Here is a 23,446-nt window from a genome sequence, read left to right on the forward strand (position 1 = left end):
TGTTCAAAAACTCGTGTGAGACGGATCTCTTATTTGGTTTATCTATGAAAAAATATTATTTTTTATGCTAAGAGTATTACTTTTTATTGTGAATATGAGTAGGATTGACCCGTATCACAGATTAGGATCCGTGAGACGGTCTCACATGAGACCCACTCTTAAAGTTTTACAAAACCTACAAAATTGGTTCAGTTCATGTTTTATAAAAAAATCACCAATCCGTATTTCATCACCCCTACTGCCCACCACACTATTAATAGTAATGCACCCCCACACAAGAAAGCAATATTGATTGATTCAATTGCATCCCTAGATAATGTAAAGTACTATGTACACCACCCAAAGGAAGTAATGACCCTACCACAACTTATCTCTACAATAAATGGAAACCGAGGCCTAATTTCATCCACATTCATTGAATGATGTTATAGCTATAAAAAAAATCTCTTTATAGAATAAAATCCTACCAAATGGAAGCAACAAGTGAGAGGGCACCAATAATTATCTATTTTATTCTCAACCACAAAGAAAAAAGAGACAACAAACAAGAATCTAAATATTAGCATAGAACAATAAACAAGACACAAAATGATAGTTCTTCATTCTGTACAATGGAGGGAAAAAAAAGGATGGATTTTTATGCGGATTAATAGCCTAATTAATGTATTTTCATACTCAATCATCTAGTTTTCTTTTTCAGATCTTTCTAAATTATGATGGATTGCCACCTTGCATTGACAACATAACCGGGCCAACAGTAATCGGGAAAGGCACGGTAGAGAATCCGTTGATGTTGGAAGCTAAAGGCACAGATGGTGCGGTTGGTGGTGGAACTGGCTGAGCATGGCGCTCTTGGTGGCTACCGTCGTCTTCAGTTTGCATTGCAGTGACCTTATCACAATAGGAGAAATAGAAAATGAGACATTAATTGAAAGAACATTCAAACAAAATGAGGAAAAATATTGCTTCCCGTCGAGATTTATAAAATAGTCATACAAAACCCAAGCAGAAACTTGTAAACCACATTTTTAAACAGCAGAAACTTCTCTTACTTTTAGCCTAAAAATATAGGCACTTATGTTTCTCAAAAGCAAGAAATGGTGGCTCCCAATAACATTTTCGAAGAAAATTGCTTCGATTCAACACCGTAATATGTATAAATCGAATAAAAGTTAAATATCCTTTACGCAAAAGAATAAAACAAGTTTCATAGAACCATTACAAATTCGTAATTTCCTTTACCTTGTAATATAGACAAAAAACGCTAACACACAGATACAGGTTATAAGAAATTACCGAGTCGGTGGTGATATCAAACAAGCTAGAGCGGCGACGGCGGCGATTGAGGTTGCTCCTGCGGAGAAAGTATTTCTGGGCATGGCTAGCCACTTGAGTTGGTGTGCGAGTCTTGACATAATTTCTAGAGATTCCTCTCCAGTCCCCTTTCCCAGCATTCTGCAATCCAACAAGGAATAGTTTGTGCTCTTCCTCTGTCCATGGGACTCCTGTAGACAAGGCACAACAAGTAAAATTTGGATGAGCTATATTTAAGGAATCAAAACATGAAGATCAAGAAAAGAAAGGAAAAGATACGACAAATAAACAGTAAGACTCGTAAATTTGAAAATACAGGTAATAATACAAGAAAATCAAACTGTCTTATTTTCCTCTCATAAAAAAATTATCTTTAACCCTTAAAAAAATCACCACCTTCTCTGAAACTCCAAAAATAAAACACAGATTTTGTTCAAGCTTTATATGTCAAAGTACCTCACTCAAACAAACAGCACGTCAAATGACTCAAATCAGTCCATCAAAGACTGACAGATTGTAACAAAATCAACAAAATAATAGACCTACAAACAGCACATAACAAAAGAATTAAAGCTATCAATTAATCGATTTTAAATAGCGCAGATCAGTTCTGCTAAACCAAATACAAAAATCAGATAATCAGATCATTCATAGCACAAATCTGAATATCAGCCAAAACGAAAAACAGTTCAACAAACGATAGCTGGAAACATTTAAAAACCAAAATCAAACAATAGATCCGCGACCTCTCTTACGATCGCGATTCCCGTGAACCGGCTGCGGCAAAGCATCGTCAGCCGACGCGTATCCTGCCGCGCCACCGACCTCCACTACCGCAGGCTTACGTAAATCACCATTGACCGGCTCATATTCGGAGAGATTATTCATACTCACGCTCTTCCTCATAGGATCAACTTTGACTCTCACACCGAACAGAATAATCTCGCCGCTGCCTCCACATCCGACGGAGCCACTTCCGCCACCACTCACGGCGGCGGACGGCGAGTCGCTGAGCATCGACATTTCTTCCCTCGGATTTCACGGAAGGGGAAAGTAATATGGAGTGGGAGAAAATGGTGGATGACTCTCTTTTATAGTACACACTTTGAAACGTGGAAGCCGTACGCTTTTATGATAAATATTATTTAATTATTATTTTTAATATAATCTACTGTATTATATTATGCTTTAAAAAAATTAAAATCATATTTTATTTATCATAAATAATATTTTTCTTTACAATAAAGTAAAATCTAATGGAAAAAAAATTTATATACAAAATATACTTTGTAAAAATGATTATTGAACATAATGTATATATTTATTTATAGCAAAAATCATTAATAATAATTTTTCCTTGATAATATAAATTAAATTAGAGTAGGTCTCTTATGAGACTGTCTCGCGAATCTTTATATGTGAGACGGATCAACTCTACCGATATTTACAATAAAAAGTGATACTCTTAGCAAAAAAATTAATATTTTTCATGGATGACACAAATAAGATATATGTCTCACAAAATACGATCCGTGAGACCGTCTCACATAAATTTTTACCATTAAATTAGATTAAGTACTCCATAACTTTAATTATTGTTTTTAAACTATTATTATTATTTTTAATAAAACAATACATGTTTGATAACATCGACTTTTTAAATGAAATAATATTAGTTAAAATTTCTAATTGTTTTCGAGTTATGATATTTTAAAAATTAATATACAAAATTGTATCTAAAATTAAATTGCAGATATACATTCATTAAATTGCATATATGCATTCGAGTTGTTCAAATCCATCCCAAACTTGGTGGTTAAAATCTACTGCGGTGACGATACTGTAGAAGAGGTCCTGCGGAAAAATAGCTCGACGTCAGGATGATAAAAAGTTTAACACCTCTCATTATTATCTTTTTCAATGAAAAAAATGAAAAATAAGAAGGTCGTCTTATTCAAAATCCCAATTATGACATCCCTTCTCTACCACTTCACACCTCGGAACGCACGTTCTTATAGAGATAAACGCTCTTTCACATCTTCTTAACCATCATCAAGAAATATATAATGAGAGCGTGTGCTAGCAATGGTATAATGATAGCGATTCAACTTAAATTTTTTAACTTCAAGATAGCTAATAAGTTAAATTTTAACCACTCTCCTAATTACAACAATTATCATCTGCTTCTAATATGAAATTCATCAGAATTTTTAAAATATCATAATATTTCTATAACTTTATATTTTTTTCTCTAAATTTTGGAAACCAGATACCATAAATTATATTATCTTGAAAATCAAAATTGATTGGTGAAAAAAATACACTTCCAGATTTACGTGAATTGATTTTCTATAAGTACAATAATTTTTTTCTCAGATTTATTAAAATAAAATTCTTATTTTATTTGGAAACTTTATACGTGTGATGAATTTATCCACACAAAAAAATTATTTGAATAATTTTAGAAATTAAATGCACATAATTCCTAGATCCCAATTTCGACAAGATGATAAAGGTCATCGTACATTGTATAGTCAGGAACTGACACTTATTTTAAGGTTTTTCTTTATTTATTTTTCTCCTTTTAATATTTATATATCAAATCTAGAAAAATACCTATAAAATAAATATTTTAATTATTGAAAATATTACATCTTTACATTGACAAAAACTTGTGTGACACGATCTCACGGATCGTATTTTTGAGACGGATCACTTATTTAGATCACTCATGAAAAATATTACTTTTTATTGTGCATATCGGTAGGATTGATCCGTATCACATTATTCAATATTTGACTGTATTTTGTTGTTGGCTATCATGCTATCCTATTATTTTCATGACCAAGTTGGCATAAAGAATGTCCACTCTTGTGCCAAAGCTTCTACTAAAAAAAATTGTGGTAAATTAACAAAGTTGTGACTTATATGCCAATGGATTGAGAAAACAATTAATCTCGTCTTTTATTTAAATTTTTATTATTATTATTTTGAACTGTCTATCCTAAAATCAAAATTATGGATATCACATATAAGCCTACGTTACAATAAAAATGATACTTTCTATATATGATACCTCAGAAAGTACTCGGGTCATCCTTAGAACTTGGTAGGGAGGATCAAGATGTCGGAGTACTCACGCGAGAAATCATTTCGACGTCCACTAAAGTTTTTTGTTCTCAGATTCACAGATCATCCAGTTCGGGTTTCATCATACCCGAAATTACTAGCATGCACATGGAATGAACATATCTTTGTCCGGTAAATTACTCACCCAATTTACTCTAGCATCATCAATATACTTTAATACAAATGACCCATTGATCATCTTCTATTAAAATTAAACAAACTTTAATAATTATTTAAAACATGCACTAAATATTAGAAAAAAACTAATAAAAATATATTTATTTTATAAAAAATTTAATTATATGAGAAAAATACATTTTGAATCATATAGTGGCATAGAATTTGTTTTAACCCTTGTTTTTCGGTTCCACAATGGGGGGTGGTCAGGGTGGTGCATATGGTGAAGAAATAAGCCAAAGATAAGGTATATTATCTACATGTTGCCTCACCAATTTTTTCTAGTTCTTCATTATTAGTATTAGCGTTTTTTTTTTTTTTTTTTGCTTTCAGTTGAGATCGAGAATTATTATAATTAGATTTCGAACTCGAAAGTTCGTCTCATATTCTCCAAATAAATTAAATAATTCTTTTCTTTTCTTATTTAAATTAATTGAGAATTTGTCGATATTATTTAAAAATAAAGATGTATTACGCAAGAATTTCATTTTTCATATTATAAAAACGAATTTGCGTCAAATTTCGACAATAAAGGGTCGATAATTAACTAGATTATACCAAAGTGTATGATATTCAAAGTGGATTGCAATAATAAAATTACTTTTAACCCTTACACTTTAGGTTCCATACCACGATTTAAACATTTGAGTTACACTTTTCTTATACGTTATAAATTTTGATGAGGCGACAGACGTTTAATCATACTGCAAAGTAAATGACAAATGTCGTTGACCCGTAAAACACAATATTAATCAATTATCTTTGAAATGAATGGCATACTTTGGTTTCTTGATATCAATTCCCATTGCCAATGGCATTTCTTTATTGACTTTATGAGCCAATCGCATGTTTAAACCAGTCAGAAAGCCATTGTCAAAAAAGTCTATGCTCCCTCTATCCTCTGTATATCCATTGGAGTTGGGCTCAACACTTATAAAAGTAAAAGAATAATTTATCAATGAAGATAGGAGATGATAACATAGTTTATGTATTGAAGGTGGAATCCCAAGATTCTACCAAATTTACACCTCACACTTGTCTGCCACAATGGATTAGATCTCTTTGACCACATATTTCATTTATTTTTCTATGAGCGAGTCTCTTGTGAGACGGTCTCACAAATCTTTATCTGTGAGACAGTCAATTTTACCGATATTCACAATAAAAAGTAATACTTTTAGCATAAAAAGTAATACTTTTCATGGATGACCCAAATAAGATATATATAAATAACAAAATACGATCAGTGAGACCGTTTCACACAAGTTTTTGTCTTTTTCTATGTTCCGAAACCCCAACCTTAGACAAGGGAAATCCAATTAAATTTTCCAATGTACTTTTTATATCTTGAAGAATTCCCTCGAGTTGTAACTAGACAAGGATGTGAAAATAATTAATACTTTTGACGAGATTATACGTCGAAAACGGCTTTAATTACTCGGGGCATCGTTAAACTAAAATCTTATGGAAAAAATTAGAAAGTATTTGAATATTGTAACACGTACTCATCCCATTAATCAGATCTTAATGATAATATAATTAAAGATAGTTTGCTACTTTGTGAAGAGGATCGGATATGATAAAGCATATAGGGGATTCTACTTGATTAGGTAATATTTTAAACAAAGAAAATCATTAGATTTTAATATATCATTAGCTGTCACAATCACATCTTTGTCAGGCTTAACTCCCGAAATCTTATTGGTTCTCTGAAAAATGTATTAGATTAATGACAAAAACTTGCGTGAGACGGTCTGACGGTCATATTTTGTGAGACAGATATCTTATTTGGATCATCCATGAAAAAAAAATTTACTTTTTATGTTAAGAATATTATTTTTTATTGTGAATATCGGTAGGGTTGATCCGTCTCACATATAAAGATTCATGAGATTGTCTCACAAGAGACCTACACTAAATTAAATGTTGGCAATTGTACTCATTTACAATATGTTTGGATACCATTAAAACAAAAACAAAACTTAAAACTTCAAGGCGATCATTTTCCTCAATTTAAATTTAGTATACAAACATGCACAGTATCAAGAATCTGTTATGAGTAATAATAGTGATTCTGAACATCATGCCCTTGTGTTCAATTTGCAGTTCCATTGTTGAATAAATATAAGTGTAACAGTGTATACATGCATGTAGAATCACCCCGACGTATTTCGATTTCCTGGCACTAAATCAGATATATTTAGCTACAAGGGAAAGCCAGTAAGCCCAGTACCTCGAAATCCCTTCACCAATAGAATATACATCTAGCAATGTTGTCGATCAGCCTCGAAATGATTTCACGTGTTGAGTTCTGATCGTTGTACAACACAAGCTCATCTTCCTCCATAGTGGAACAATGGAATTTACATCTTAGAAGATCCCTTGGTGATATAATTTCTTGCCGAGTACACAGGAAGCAGACCAAGGAGACAACGTGACCTGAATTCGAGCGAAAATTATATATGTCCGTTTATTCTCTGCTGGACATAAGTTCTGCACTTGTTCTATGGTCTGTCTTATTGGTGTCGGAGATATATTGTTGAGTTAGCTTGACTGTAAAGGACCTTGTTCCTGGAAGGGGAAAAGGAGAGTTACCTAAACTAACTATGTCATCTAATTTCGAGTCTTCTGAAGATGGTTCTGCCTTTGAAAAAACATGCTTCAGCTGAGACTTTTGACAAATTATTCGCCCCTTATTCCACCCGGGAAAACAGAGATGATGACAAATCTTTCAGCAAGGAGTAGGCTTCCTTCACAACAGGAAAGTCTCGTGTTATTGAGCTCTTCTCCGTTTGGCCCCGTCTGTGAATTAAGAAAGTAGAACATCCATCAAGAAAATTTCAATAACTTTCAAGGTTCTATTTCTTCCTTTTCCCCACAAGGCAGTGTAGCCACATAAAGAAGACACTAAGGCAGTTCGGGTTCGACAAAAAAGAGCACAAGGAAAGAAATATTAGAAAGTTAGGTGTCAAACTAATATTTTGCCAGACGATTTCCTGATATGTTCAAGAAATATGATGTACCAAAGACATCTAGGATGCCTTCAACTCTTCCCAAGATGTATATTAAATCCACATATATGTGGAAGAAGAAATACTTACACCACGACAACAGAAAACAGTTGAGGTAGATCCTCCCCATTAAATACCAGCTCTTGCAAAACTGTTCAGCCCTACTGATATTGCTGCGCCTGCAGCACCAGACCACATCCTAAAGAAAGCATAAAAAATATAAAAAAGACATTCCACTGCACAATGACTATAAGAAATCAACCAAAGTTAAATGAGAACAATACCCGTGAACATCAAAGGACCATATGAGTTTGTTTTTACGATATAGTTCAGGATACAGCCCCCTTTTTGTTGCTTCATTGAGAACTCTTGCAGCCCTTTCCGTCTCGCCCAAACACCAAAGAGCTTCTAGAATTGTGTTTGTCAAACCGCATCCCTCTGAGTTGAGTTTGTCAAAGACATACTCTACCATTTGCCAATTACTGTCATCGTCGTAGTCACCTTTGATCATCTGCCCAATGACCTGGTGAATATTAGAAACTCTGCTTGTACTCATCTCATTTAGCAACTCATTGGCCTTGTCTCACCTGGCAAAAAAAAAATTCAAGACCTCAGACAAGTTTTCCAAAATAGAGGAACTAATCATTTATTAGATTTCTTCTCAATAATTTCATAAATGATAAACCTTGTTCAAATTCCTATATCAACAATGAATCAAAAACATACACTATATCCAGGCACTGAAACTGAATTTTTAACGTGACAAGCATTCTATTGCACATCCAGTTCTGTGTAAGCTGTCAGCAAAATTAACAAGATAAAGAACGGTAAGCAATCATGATAGGTTGATTGGTAGAGTTTAAAAGACTAGCTAGCATCGGTGACAGAGATCAAGGGAAGACGGAAGTGAAGAAAATACAGACGTAAACGACTTGAGCTCGAGCCGTACTCCCAATTTTTTAGAGTTATGTCATGAATCTTAGATTCAAGCTCAAGCCACTCACAAAGTTAGTTTAATAAATGATCAAATTCAAAATTAAGTATAAATGAGGGCGTTGCATTCTACACTATTTTTATTGGACTATTTTTTAGTAACAAAAAAACATGTATATGAACATGAATTTTATTAATTTTCAAATATCATAATATTTCATCACTATACATAATATAGTACATATTTAAAATATAAATAAATAATAAAAGTAATAAAAAAAAAACTTAGAAGCTTTCAAATATGCATGCAATATTATTTTGAGCTCGAGACGAACGGCCACAAGCCAACTTGATTGCTGTTACACCCCTAGGCAGCAAGGAGTCTGTAGGTGAAGTAGACACAAAGGATTATGATTTATAATGTACAAACATGCATGCAAGATTAAGGCTTCAAACGTTTCACTATTATAAAGACAACATAACAATAGAAAATGCATCTTGCAATTATTAAATTGATAGAATATTCTATATTACCGAAGCCTAACCTGTCAGTTTTTGCATACACTGCCAGCATCATACAACAGCACAAGACATGCACTTGGCTGTATACCCAACTGCTTAATCTCCTGAAACTGCGCCTCACTCTCATCAACAAGACCGGCAAAACAGTAGACACTCAAGGCCGCCTCGAGTGTATTCATCAGGATCACAACTTACCTTTTCCATGTCAACGTAAGCCTTTATGGCCTCTTCAAATTGGCCTCCCTGCCTATAACCTTCTATCACACCATGAAATGAATATCTATTTCTTGGAACACCGAACTCTCCCAATCTTGACAAAATAGCTTCATTTTCCTTGTAAAGTCCACCTTTTGCGAAAGTATGACTAAGAGAATTGAAAGTATCAATTGTTGGCATGCTTCCAATTTCATCCATTGTGTTAAACGCGACAAGAACCTCCTCATACAATGCTGCCTGCAGGCCATAAGCATCAATCACCCCAGTGTAAGCTTTGGAACTTGGTACTAATGCTTTCTCTGATGGATCTGGGTTTTCTACACGCCCAAACGCAGCGGAAGTTTTAAAATTTTATTTATTTTGACAATCAAAATATGTTTTGCTTTGGGCGCTCGTATGATTTTATCATAAACATTCATAGGGTGTTAGGATTATACCTTTGGTGAATAAATCACTGGACACCAACCGATCCGATATAACAGATCTGGCTAATCCCTACGATCTTTCTTCAAGAAATCCTCCGTCCACGACTAGATAGTGTGTTCCTCTTTCAATTTGCACTAGAAAAATATGGAAGATATTTTGCGTAGGAGAGAAAAATAATTGAGAGAAGGCACAATAATTTTTTCTTTTCAAAAGTTGGCCGATTTTTTATTCACTTTGAGGTGAGATTCTCGAAATCCTTTTTGTGGTGGCTGTTGGTTTGACTTTGCAACCTTTATTTATAATTAGATTATAACCTAATTACATGGGCTTGATTTAATTAATTGGGCTAGTCCAACTAGTTTAATTAATTTAATCAAAACCCATCAAAATTTTAATTATATATTATATTGAACTTGTACTCCTACAAGCCCATTAAATATATTACCCATCATATTTAATTTATTAATTAATAAACTCAACTTTTGAGCTTAATAAATTAAATACATTATAAATTCAACATTTGAATTTATTATTTAAATAATAAATTCAACTACTTGAATTTTCATCACCTCCAAAATTTAATATTTAATAAACCCAACATTTGAGTTTAATAAATTAAATTCTCAAATTTTATAAATTCAACTTCTTGAATTTATTCTCTCAAAATTTAATTATCATAAATTCAACTCCTTGAATTTACTATATAATATAAATTCAACTTCTTGAATTTATTCTCTCAACGGGAACAAATAATCTAGTACTTGTGTGACCCTCAATGGTTCAGGGATACAGCTTGCCGTGGGTTCACAACTCTTTGTGATTCAGGACATAATCCTTTATTTAGGCTTACCCTAGTTAGCCCCATTCTTTTCATCAATACCTTGATCAAGAATGTCAGAACTCATTTCTGATTGTACCCATCGGATCATGGTAAGAGCGTCTAGTAGCATCGCCCCATGATCCCCTAGGTATCACTGATAGTGCCTGCAAGAATCAGTCGATTATGATTAACGTACAGTACGGTCCCTTCATCCCATATATCACGATCGAATCTGCAACCATTGGTTCATCGATGGTTGCATATTAATTCGATAACTATGTGATAACTATAATAGCGGCATCGCGTGTACTATTTGGAGAACTCCTTCTCCAACGTACATCTCGTACTCTGGCCAGAGATTCCATGCACTATTATTTCATCAGATCACACAGGATATCCACACCCGTAGGTGAGCGGTGAATCCCCGACTACAATGCACTGGCTCCTATATGTGTCGCAACTGTACCCAACCTCGCCACCTGATGACTCTCCTGGAGCCGGTAAACGAGTCAAAGCACAGCCCTAGCATATAGAGCCTCAGTGTTGTCTCGGGTCGTAAGGACTAATGGTGTACAATCATAACCACGGACTTATCCTCTCGATGAATGATAACCACTTGGAAAGTCCGAGGGAGGGTTGTTCGGTATAATCATCATATGACTACCCATCTGCATGTTTGGACATCTCTATGCCCTTACCAAGAAACGCAGTACACAACATCACAGATGCTAGTCTCAAGCTCAAGCGACCTTTATCCATGTTTTAGGCGGCTGAATCGACTAGGAACATATTTAGATTATACAGTGTTTACAAACGAGTTTCAACATCGAATTACGATTCATTTGTATTAAAGTATAATCAAGGTCTTTATCTATGTTCGGCATACACCCGGCAGTCTGCATTTGCCTAAACACCCCCGTGTGGCATCTTTTATGTTCCCTTTTCGTGAATAAGCCTCCAACAACTCATTATAACTCATTATATCTGGCAAATTCCCACCTGTCTCCATCTCCCTAAGCAACTCCGAAACCTTCTCCAACCTCTAAAACTTCCCCAAAGTCTCAACCAAATAATTATAAGTCGTGATATCGGGTAAAACCCTACTCTCATTTATCGTTCTAAACACCATCTCTGCTTCATCTCCTAACCCTCTTTTAGCACAAGCACTCAACAATGTATCATAAGTAACTAAATCTGGCTGATCAACCCCCTCGTGCCGCATGTCCCCGAACAAACTCAACAATCCCTCCCATGAATACCCCCCTCGCGCACACGAATTAATGACAGTATTATAAGTCAAAATATTGGGTAAAATTCTCTCGCTGTTCATTCTCTCAAGCAACTCCATGGCAGTCTCATACTGACCATTGCGACCATTTACCGAACTTTTGAAATCGGTAGCGTATTGTTGTTTGTCTTTTGCTGAACGGTCGAGCACCTATGAATACACGAAAAGTGACGGCTTGTTATAATATAATGAATTTTTTTTGTTATCACCAAAACTAAGACATCTAACAAAAAAATATTTTAATATCTTTTCAATGTACGAGGATTGATGAACAAATATTTCTTCCGATAAATGTTGAATTTGCAATCTAAGTCAAAAACTTATCTTTCTCCAGTCTTTCATCTCAAATCTACCTTTTTAATAGTTATAAGTTTTGGTAAGTGCTTCTGGAGACACTATGATTAAGATTTATGTAATCAACATAAACTACCACAATTGTAAAATCATCATCCGTTCTTGTAAAAATGCATGGACAAATAATATCATTTGTATAAATTTCTTCTAGTATATATTCACTATAGTGATTGTACCACATGCGATCGGATTGTTTTAATCCATATAATTACTTTTGTAACTTTATCGAGAAAATGGTCGTGGGGTTGTGTCATTTGATTCTGGTGGTTTAAATCTTTTAGGGATTTTCATGTATATGTAATTGTAAAAAGAATTATATAAATGTGCAGTGTCCACATTCATAAGTTGCATGCCCAATTTCATTGAGTATCTATTGAGTTTGAACTCGATCTTGTCGGTATATAGAAAAAAAAAAGTTTTTCAGTTTTAAGAAATTGGTTGGTAGATATGTAATTTTCCATTGAATTCAAGTTCAAATCGAACTTTAACCGATATTTTAATGAACTACTTGCACGCACACAGTTCGACTCTCATAAATGGCAAAAACTTGTATGAGACGGTCTCATGGATCGTACTTTGTGAGACGGATCTCTTATTTGGGTTATCCATGAAAAATATTACGTACTTTTTATGCTAAGAGTATTACTTTTTATGCTTAGAGTATTACTTTTTATTGTAAATATCGATAGAGTTGACCCGTCTTACAGATAAAGATTCGCGAGACCGTCTCATAAAACACCTACTGCTCATAAATTTGTTCTTTGAATTGGGTTAATGATTTGTTAAAATTTGTTTCGAACTTGATATATAATTTTATATTTGATACTTTTATGTCTGACAAGCAATAGACTATAAGCTATCAACTAAACTTGATGAAATTTCGAAACCTATTACAAAGTAAATTTTATCAATCAAAAAATAATATTCGATCATAATTTTTTTAGCTATGGCCTATGTAACATCAGCTATGAATACTACATTTAGTTTTTTTTAACGTTTTTAAATTTAATTTTTGATTCAAATGTAATTTTTGAATATATATTCCAAGTAATACATTGCTCTTATTTTGTATGCAAATATAACATTGTGACTTGTTAGTTAAAATAATTATTTTAGTAATTTATGTTGGATTTCGAAAATGCTAAGAATCTTGATTTTGATGTTAACAATTTTTGTAATTGTGTTTCTAACACATTTACTCAAGTGTGAAACTATTAGATATCCAATTGGAAGGCCTGAGAAGTTGGAACACAAATGAAGTCGAGTTGACAATCTAGAACTGAAGTATTTTGATCATATATCACAAACGCATGATCCAACAACAAAAGGTGTTGGAAAGTCAACTCAATTATCTAAAAGTCATATCTCGGGCCGGTCATTTTATTTCGGATGTCATATATGGTAAACGGACGTCGCAATGTCAAGCTGGAAGTCACGAATACAACAAACAGTTAGACTTGAGCAGTTTTGGTATTTTGATAATATATTTCAGCTCAATTATCATAATGGAACAATTCAACATGAGTTACAAAGATATGACAAAGATATACAAATCATCTGCCAAAATCAATGTCTGAAAATGAGTTAAGAAACTAATAAACTATGATGAAGTTTATGGTTTGGAGCACGGATACAGTTGACGTCTAGACATGAACAATGCTGGTATTTTGAGCATAAATCTCTCATAAAATACAAAATTGAGTGATTCTTGATTATCTGGAACTATAATAAAGAGGGATACAACTTTCATATTCATTATGTTACCCATAAATTGATGAACCAAGATTTATAATAAAAAGAACCAGACAGCTATACTTACATTAACTCGTATACAGTCTTGTATAAAACACATCAAATGCATTTCGATATAAGAATTCTTGGAACATATGCGGTTTTTTGGGGGAAAAAAAATGTAACTACTCACTCGTTTGTTTTAAAAACACAAGCACATAAAAAAAAGTGGAGCTATTTAGGGGTTTTTGGGACAATTTTTTAGATTCGATCGCTAAATTAAATTTAAAGCCGTGGATAAATTACCATGTTTCGCTAAAATTAACGACAACTTCAATATTCTGTCACTAGATTAGAGACAAAATATTAAATTTGTCGCATTAATTATATAGTAATTGTTTTTCAAATAATTATGTATCTAATATATTTCAACTAAAATTTTAAATTAAATGTCGTCGCAATTTTGAATTTTAAAAATCAGATTCAAATTAGTGACAGTTTTGAGAAGTATATCGTTTATTGGCTATATATACCCCATTAACTTTCATTTTTTTCAGTGATTTTCGTCATTTGTCTTTGGTACAGGCGAGTTCTCAGTTATATTATATTTGATATATTTAGTTTGATGTTATTTTTGGAGAAATTTTAACTTAATTAATTATGTTGATAATCTTCAAATGCATTAATAATTTTTTTAAATAAAAACATATTCATAATTACAATTCTTAATATAAAAAACTATAATTTATTAATTAAATTTTTTAATTGTGTTTTTGTAGTGCAGTGTTACATTGCTAGGATTGATTTGGGCAAGCGTGAAGAAAGACTAAGTTCGTGACATTAAGTCAATGCTAATTACACTACAGTATCATCACCTCCTATCTCTTGTTGCAGCTTCCTTGGATATGGAATGTGTTAAAAAATGCATCAAAGTTCAACTTCTTGAATTCCATCAAGTTCTGCTTCTCCAAAACAAGTAAAAAGAAAGTTTGCTCATTATACAAATGGAAGTTTCTGTATTTACTGCATTTCATTCTGTGTAAAAGTCCAAAAAAAGGCTATACCAAATATCTTTTTGCAGTTGAAAGAAAACTCAACTTAGAAAAATGCACGATCATGTTTGAGTAATTAAGCCAACAAAAAAAGAAGAAAGACTTCGAGACATTAAAACAAAGCCATAAAATTTCCAATTCAACAACCATTTGATATGTTTCACTAGATAAAGGGAGTGAGAACGTTGGATGAATGAAAAGATATGAGTAAAGAGAAAACAGAAAAGGATAGAGAGAAAAAAAGAGCATCCATCCTACGCCGAGGACGATTCGATGCCGCTTCATCTTCTGTTTCAGAATTTTCACCGAAAATAGTATGCTATGAAACCATACTAGTTGTGATATAGAACAGCGTGAAGATATTGTCTATCATCAAGCTCGACGAGTATCAGCCAACGGGTTCTTAATAATCCCTAAACCACCTTGGACCTGATACCCTCGATTTTCGAGCCTAGGCATTGTATCATCACCATTCCTATCGATGCCACGTGCTGCAGCCGCTGCAGGGGTTCCACAAGATGTAAGCAATCGGGAGGTTGAGGAACGACCTTCTGTTCTTCCCCACAATTTCCAGGTCAAGAAATTTGTACTTGGTAACTTGCAACACATGGATCCATCAGCATTATTTTGTGACATCCTTCCGGTTGAAACAGCTAAATCAAGTGAAATTTCATCCAAAGCCAGTTCCAAACCATGAACACGCGCCTCCAGAGATTGCATACCTATCTGTGAGTTCCCCATAAATCTCTATAATTGCATGGAATAAAAAACTATCAGGACAATGCTCTAGGAGTACACAATGTGGGGAATTTGGATATCTAGGATCAATTATATAAAAGAATTAAATATCAAAACATGGTCCATACAATTACTACATCCACAGAAACTTGTAGAAGCAAAGAACATGTAAAAGGAATCTGATAAGTGATAAGCACCTGGAGAAGGTCTAACAAATGCGACTGCTGATTTTCAATCTGAACAAGTTGATTTCGGATATGAGTCAGGTCCTCACATTCTCTCTGGTTTTGACCGGCATCTCCGGTCTCATCGAACAAGGCCCGTCTAAACTCGGGCTTCTCAAATTGTTTGCTATCCTCTTTGTCCAGTGGATTATCATCAAAAACAGATGCGCCGGAAGAACCAGAAGTTGGAATTGGAACAGCAATTTCAACGTTCCCATTCGAAGTCGATTTCTTGAGATCCAACTTCCTAAACATGGCTGGCCGACTTTTATTTTCATTACTACCAAAAGTAGTTCCTTTTCGAGCTGTGGAGACCGGAGAGTTATCGGACAGAGGTGTTGTTCTACAAGGTGGGTTTTCAAGTGGGATCCTTCTCCGAACATGAGGCGTCGGCTTTGTAGAACCAATGTACGATTTGGTGACAAGAGGACACCCATCGTTAGCCTTTTCTGTGAACAAATCAACAAAATAAGAACTGGAGTCTAAATAATTACTGGAACAGTAAAAAACAATCTTAACCACCAATCTACCATACAATACTTGAAACAGACAAAAGTAGTAATTGTGGGCCAAAAGGCATTAAAAAGATGCTGGACAGATGATACCTATTAGTATTGTAATCCAAATGAAGGCATGCAAATAAATGAATCAGAAAGGACAGAATAAGAGGGGAAGGACCATTCCAAACAAATTACATAATACACAGCAAATTTAAGAAAGAACAATTTCACAGTACCACCGATCACTTTCATGGCAGACATTGAAGGATTCACAACCGACAGTAAAGCAAATGCAGGATCAACAAAAAAAAATTTTAAAAATTGAATCTTTAATCAATTTCCATTAATCCCTTCAAGAAAACAGAGTCTAGAAACATTTAGATCACGAATCTGAAAGCTTAGATAAAAAAGAATTAACAAGAAGCAAAATTCTGTCAAGATTTATACCAAAAACAAGAAAAATATAACACTACCTTTAGCAGATGCTTGTGATCCGGGTGGCGGTGATTCAGCTCCAGACAGATCGGGAATCTCCTTCCAAACCTCTATTAACAGATTCATCGCCTCCCGTGCCGCCTTCACCTGATCAAATTAAAACACAATGCATTGCATCACATACATCAATAAATCACACAGAGTATACCACAATTTAGTTAAAGAATTTTCAAAAACCAAACCTTGTCAAATTTCTTAGCTTCAAAACTTTTCAAGCATGAATCCTTGTACTCCGACAAGGAGTCTTTCTCCACCGCCACAACTTTTACCAATGCCTCGGCCGCAGCTTTCCTCGCAGCCCAATCATCGCTACTCAAGAACTCCACCAAACACACGACCAAATTCTTGATCACAATCTTCCCACAATTACTCAACACTCCCTTCACTCCAACAATAATGCCAATCGCCACCAGAAGGGCAGCTTTCGCCTTGAAACTATCACATTTCCCAAGTTTCTGAAGCCTCGGCAACAATCTTCTCAAGCTCCCAACGTCTACACTTCGGGATCCTTCAATTATCGCAGCCAAACATAATGCGGCCCCGGTTTGAGTATGTATATCCTGCTCGACGAAGAGAGATTCGAGGAATGGTTTGGTGAGTGAAGTAAATGGAGGATTTGTGACGTGAGAGGAGAGGGAGAGGGCAGCAGCGACGCAGGCGGTGCGTACGGAGGAGTCCGGATCTCGGAGTCGGCGAACGATGGAGGTGAGAATTTTGGAGAGGTGAGGGGAAAGGGAGTTTCCATGATTCTCGGACAGAACGGAGACTAGGCGGAGGCACTGGCGGCGGACGGGGGACTTGTCGGACGAATCGGTGGCGGAGATAGATGACAGGAACGTCGGCAGAGAAGCGGCGGGGAGGGTTTTGGCGATGGACTCGAGCTCAGTAGCCGCGGCGGAATGCGTGTCCCGGTCGGAGAGCTTGTGGAGGCACGTGAGCACGCGGTGCTTGAACTCGCGTGCCTGCGCTTGCTTCGAATTGGAAGCGTGCATGTCTGGACCAGTGGCGGTGAATGTACGTCGGATATGTATGAATTCAGGATCCAGGCAGCGCCGCCAATACCGCCGGCAGCATCGCGGTGGCCGGAGATGCTGTTCGTATAGGTGTGGGCACTTGCGTGATCCAGCTAACTTTTCTTCTTCTTATAAAGACGCTTAATTCTGCGGTGGTTTATACAGTTTCGTCAAACGACGTCGTGCTGGTTTTTGTATTAAATTATTCCAACTTAGGCATATATTATTTTAAATTAAATAAAATATAAATATGTGAATAATTTATGTCCTGAATAAATATTGTGAGCTAATAAATATGTAAAACATAGTGATTCACATTTAAAAACTTATTCCAATAATTCAATTTCACGCACATTAGAATCTTCAATTTTGGCAACTTAAACAATTTACATTTAATCTCTAAGTTTCACGTTAATATTCATATGACAAAAACTTATGTGAGACGATCTCACGAGTCGTATTTTGTAAGACAGATATCTTATTTGGGCCATCCATGGAAAAATATTAACTTTTATGCTAAGAGTATTATTTTTTATTGTGAACATCGGTAGGGTTGACCCGTCTCACAGATAAAGATTCGTGAGACCGTCTCACAAAAAATATTATCTATGTACATAATATGTGTGTGATACGATCTTATCTAATAAATCAAGCATTAATAACAATACATTTCACGAGACAGGTGACCATCTGCGCTAGCAGTTGCAGAATGTGAACTGTCTTACTATCTTAAATTGAATTCCATAATTCTAAAAGTAAATATTAAAGTCTCATTTAATTAAAATATAAAACAATCAATATCATAAAATTGATATTCACTATTATCGCTGACACTGCCGACTAATATAATAGAAATCACTATTACTATAATAAAATTAGAACTTTCAAAAAAATTGAAAAAATTAATATATATTAACGAAGCTCCCTGAAATAATCGTTTAAGATGTCACACTCATACATCGATATATTTTGTCACATCATCATATTTTGTCCATGAAAATGAGTGGCTTTTTCTTCAGCCGGAGACGTCTCATCTTTTTTTTTTTTTTTGGTTACAGAGATACACTTCTAGAGTGGTTCGGTTCAATTTTATGAAAAAACGATTTGATTCGATCATGGTTCGCGATTTTTATGATCTGAAAGCCTTGATACAATCTAAAACTCAATTCGAATTCTAACTATTGCATCAAGTTGGTGTCGCAAATGATGTGAGCATGTTTATAGGTCAATTGAATTCAATAAATAGTGCTTGTAATAATGATGTTTTGTATGAGTAAGGTCTTGTTTGCTCTTTAAGCATTCAATGTTTCTTTTTTCGGTTAGTTTTTGTCTTTTAAAAGCGTAAGTAACAATTCAAGAATATGATTGACTTACTAGTTAATAATAGAGTAAGTTTTTTATGAGACGGTCGCACGAATCTTAATATGTGAGATAGGTCAACCCTATCGATATTCACAATAAACGTAATATTCTTAGCATAAAAAGTAATATTTTTTCATGGATGACCCAAATAAAATATCTGTCTCACAAAATATAACCTGTGAGACCGTCTCACACAAGTTTTTGCCTTAATAATATATATGTACATATATATCATGGATTTTTAAATATTGTTACTTAATAAAAAAGGTTTAGTTAGTTATATTTAGAGCCATTCCCAGCTACATTAACATATGATTGGGCGTATAATTAATTTGATAACTAATCCATTAGGAAAAAAACACTAAATTAAAAGTTCTTTTAAAAGATAATTCAAATAAAAAATGATTGTCGATTTTTTTGGTTGAGGTTGGATACCTAATCCATCACTCATTAATCCGGTCGTCCACCTCTAACTTATATACCAAAACTAACTAATTGTACATATCTTTGTTGAGAAAAAAAGTAGTGTTTGGATTGATAAATTTCAAATGTATTTATGTTGTTTAGATAAGTAAAACAAAAAAAATTTCAAATTCAACTCTTACGTATTTATATGATATTTCATGTTAGACAAAAACTTGTGTGAGACGGTCTCACTGGTCATATTTTGTGAGATTGATATCTTATTTGGGTAATCCATAAAAAAGTATTACTTTTATGTTAAGAGTATTACTTTTTATTGTAAATATCGGTAAGGTTGACATGTCTCACAAATAAAGATTCGTGAGATCGTCTCACAAGAGACCTACTCTTCGTGTTAATTATTATGGATATCAAATCTACCTAATAATGATTTCATTATAAATTCATTATACATTGTATTATTGATATGTAAATAAACAAGGTATTGATTTAATATGTGATAAATTGTTTCACTGTAATAATAAAACTATAATCTAAATCTATGAATTTAAAATCTATCAATTGAAGCGCAAGCTCTAATTTCGGTTTCGAAGTTATTATATATATATATATATATATATATATATATATATAGATAAATAAAATATATCTATTAAATTTATTAAGAGGAAAAAATATAACATTTATTAATATTAAATGGAACAAAAACTAAATAAATTATTGTTGGAGAGACACGATCCTTCAAATAAAAAGGGGTCCCAATAAGTTAAAATGTCACATATCCAAATCTTTATTAAATTTGTATACAAGCCAAGATTTATTACAAGACACCTCTGGGCATTATTGCTTGAAAGAGATCTCAACACCAACCCCTCCATGTGCATTTTCTCTGAATAGAAATCGATGAAGAACAAATTATAATTTTATTCCAAACACAGTGAAGCAAATTAATACCCCGATTATTTTTATAAAATACCGCTACTATGCACGTGTTGTGTATCTATATAGTCGTTTTTTGTTTGTTTGTTTTTTCGATTTTAATTTGTAATTAGTTCGCGAAATATATGTAGTTTTGTAATTTATCATAGAATATGATGATATATGTATTTATATAATGAGTAGGTCTCTTGTTAGACGATCTTACGAATCTTTATCTGTGAGACGGATCAACCCTACCGATATTCACAATAAAAAATAATACTCTTAGCATAAAAAGTAATATTTTTCCATTATGACCCAAGTAAGAAATATGTCGTACAAAATACAACCCGTGAGACCGTCTCACACAAGTTTTTGTCTTATATAATATAGTTTATAGATTTTGGGAAAATTGAAAAAATCAGGATGTAAGTGTTCAAGATTTGAAAACACGAAGAGTAAATATGTCATTTTTTTCATATGAGGTTTTCTGATAAAGGTAATATATGCAACTAACTCTAATAAAAATTATACAGTGTATTTAAAAATAATAAAATCATACAATAAACTTACCTAATGATTTTTTTTAAAAAAATGTGTTAGATTGCTTAATTTTTCGAAATTATTAATTTTCTTGTAGTCTAAGTTGGGATAAGGAAAAGTTGACATCTAATGAATAATTAATTTATGGAGTTTGTATTGCATATATTAAAAAGAAATCCATATTTTATATGATTGAAAATTTAGTTTTTATTTATTTATTTATGTATGCCGACAGGTGCACCTACTGGTTTTTCTTTTTTCCTTTATGATGTGAAAAAGGAAAACAATTTCAAGAAAAGAAACAATGGCTTTTTTCTTTTTCTTTTTTGTTTTGTTTTTATAAGGAGGTGTGCAAACTTCTCTCTACTAATTCCGGGGAAGGATGATGTTTCTTTAGGTAAATAAATCTGAATACGATCGTAATTTATATACACTCAGAATAGATTATCAAGTTCAAATAAATAACGACTTATCATTTTTCGGAATTGTTTTTGCCTTCCAAAAGACATTGAATTTCTTCAAATTCATGATTATCTCATATTTTATTTTTAACCGTTCACCGGCTCATATCACTCTTTAAATTGAAACGATAAAGAGATTTAAGATCATATATTCGATTCGGAGTAATATCGACATGTACATCAATTGTGTCATGGTATAAAAATGCTTCAATATCTATCTATAGAAATATCAAAATAAACTATTTCAATATATTTGGTCTGAAATTATGTATTGTATTGTATTTATGTATTTATTGTATTGAAAATAGGCCGGCGAGATCGGACTTGTAGCCCAATAGTCTCATCTACTACAAAATTAGCTAGCTTCCCGTGTTCGATTCCTCACTCTCGCGTGTATTGTAATTAAAAAAAATAATAGATGGCCGACGCTGCAAGTCATCCCCATTTCTTGCGTTATTTGTGTACGGCCTCGTCTTTAAAAGAAAAAAACTGCGTGTAAATGAAATAATAATAAAATTAAAAATAAAAATAAAAATATTATTTGGTGAATCGAACAAGAAAATAACGTAAAATAAAGTTAATCAACTTGTCTTGGCGTGATACAATATATATATATATATATTCAAAATTATATTACGACATCATCGTACGGTTCGTCGGTGCTTAAATATAATAAACTTTTTAAGTAGTACTAGTTTTAATGTTTTAAAGTTAAAAAAAAGTAATGATTTAATTTTTTTGATCACAAGTTAAACAGTGACGTAACAACCATGTGTAGTTATATTAATGAGTAATGATTTTATGATATTTATCATGAATCACACGTATGTGAGATTAGGGGTGTGAAAAATTTCGGTCAAATTGAATTAATAGATCGAACCGAATTAATTCGGAAATTCGGTTTTGAAATTTTAAAAAATCGGTTAACTCGGTTCGGTTTCGATTTTAATTTGAAAAATTCGGTTAAACTGAATTAACCGATTTAGTAAATATATTAATTTAAATTGCATATGAGCATTAAAAATACATTAATTAATATGAAGCCCAACTTTTCATATATTAGAAGGAAGCACATTCATCCAATGATTTTATCTTCAATATTTTTATTTATTATTGATATTTTTTGTTCAATGTTTCTTGTTATTTATGAGCTCTCCATTTCTTCTTTTTTTTGTTTGTTAAAATTCATATTTTTTTTAAATATCGGTTATTTCGGTCGATAATCGAAAAAACCATTTGAAAAACGGTTCGGTTAGTTCGGTTTCTATGAATATTTCGATCGGTTCGGTTATTCGAAAATAAAATCGGTTATAGGTCTATTCGGTTCGGTTGGTAACCGAATAGACCGATTGCACACCCCTGTGTGAGACAAATTGACTCGATTTAAATAAAAAAATAATAGTTTTTTGACTCGTGAGATGGTCTCATATCAATTTTTGTGTATATTAATGAAGTCACAAAAATTCGAATTTCTAACATTAATTATTTATGGTCATACTCGAAAAAATAATTAATTCGATAAAATTTCCTAAAAATCAATTAATCTCTCATTAATCGTTTACGTTACTATCAGAAAATCGATTGCTTATGTTGTGTCGTTCTGCCACAATCTAAGAAACAAAGGATAAAGGAGATGTAATGGGCTGTATTCAATGTAGATATTTAATGACTTTCAATGATTTTTTTTAAATGATAGATTTCCATGGATTTGGTAGATTTTTATTGACTTTTGTAGAATCTCACAGATTTGTAAACAGAATTTCATGGACTTTTGTAGACTTTTTGCAAGATTTTGA

The 23,446-nt window shown here is 33.2% G+C and overlaps 2 protein-coding genes and 1 pseudogene across 3 annotated transcripts; all 3 read right to left on the reverse strand.

The window, feature by feature from the left end:
* Positions 1 to 484: 484 nt before the first annotated feature.
* Positions 485 to 2,385, reverse strand: LOC142521074 (transcription factor MYB1R1-like). 2 transcript variants are annotated; one of them, XM_075624263.1, is made up of 3 exons: positions 2,061 to 2,383; positions 1,297 to 1,505; positions 485 to 891 (listed from the first exon to the last, which is right to left on the reverse strand). In XM_075624263.1, the coding sequence occupies exons 1-3, from the start codon at positions 2,335 to 2,337 to the stop codon at positions 712 to 714; spliced, it is 666 nt and encodes a 221-aa protein (XP_075480378.1). In that variant the 5' UTR covers positions 2,338 to 2,383; the 3' UTR covers positions 485 to 711. The 2 variants fall into 2 exon arrangements, with proteins under 2 accessions (XP_075480378.1, XP_075480379.1); XM_075624264.1 differs by lacking the exon at positions 485 to 891 and adding an exon at positions 943 to 1,132 and having other exon boundaries at positions 1,264 to 1,505; positions 2,061 to 2,385.
* Positions 2,386 to 6,685: 4,300 nt separating this feature from the next.
* LOC142520434 (uncharacterized) lies at positions 6,686 to 12,444 on the reverse strand (annotated as a pseudogene).
* A 2,641-nt stretch (positions 12,445 to 15,085) lies between these two features.
* On the reverse strand, positions 15,086 to 18,044 carry LOC142520756 (TORTIFOLIA1-like protein 3). The gene is made up of 4 exons (XM_075623873.1): positions 17,113 to 18,044; positions 16,909 to 17,017; positions 15,909 to 16,384; positions 15,086 to 15,720 (listed from the first exon to the last, which is right to left on the reverse strand). The coding sequence occupies exons 1-4, from the start codon at positions 17,920 to 17,922 to the stop codon at positions 15,346 to 15,348; spliced, it is 1,770 nt and encodes a 589-aa protein (XP_075479988.1). The 5' UTR covers positions 17,923 to 18,044; the 3' UTR covers positions 15,086 to 15,345.
* Positions 18,045 to 23,446: the final 5,402 nt, after the last annotated feature.

The sequence above is a fragment of the Primulina tabacum genome, chromosome 12 (genome assembly GCF_025594145.1).
Source record: "Primulina tabacum isolate GXHZ01 chromosome 12, ASM2559414v2, whole genome shotgun sequence".
Classification (NCBI taxonomy): Eukaryota; Viridiplantae; Streptophyta; class Magnoliopsida; order Lamiales; family Gesneriaceae; genus Primulina; species Primulina tabacum.

Excerpts from the sequence above, each read along its gene's own strand:
- LOC142521074 (XM_075624263.1), bottom strand. The coding sequence starts at position 2,337 with ATGTCGATGCTCAGCGACTCGCCGTCCGCCGCCGTGAGTGGTGGCGGA. Across the intron at positions 1,506-2,060 it reads GAATCGCGATCGTAAGAGAG|GAGTCCCATGGACAGAGGAA; the intron begins GTCGCGGATCTA and ends CCTTGTCTACAG. Across the intron at positions 892-1,296 it reads TTGATATCACCACCGACTCG|GTCACTGCAATGCAAACTGA; the intron begins GTAATTTCTTAT and ends TATTGTGATAAG.
- LOC142520756 (XM_075623873.1), bottom strand. The coding sequence starts at position 17,922 with ATGCACGCTTCCAATTCGAAGCAAGCGCAGGCACGCGAGTTCAAGCAC. Across the intron at positions 16,385-16,908 it reads ATCACAAGCATCTGCTAAAG|AAAAGGCTAACGATGGGTGT; the intron begins GTAGTGTTATAT and ends ATTTGTTCACAG. Across the intron at positions 15,721-15,908 it reads ATTTGTTAGACCTTCTCCAG|AGATTTATGGGGAACTCACA; the intron begins GTGCTTATCACT and ends ATGCAATTATAG.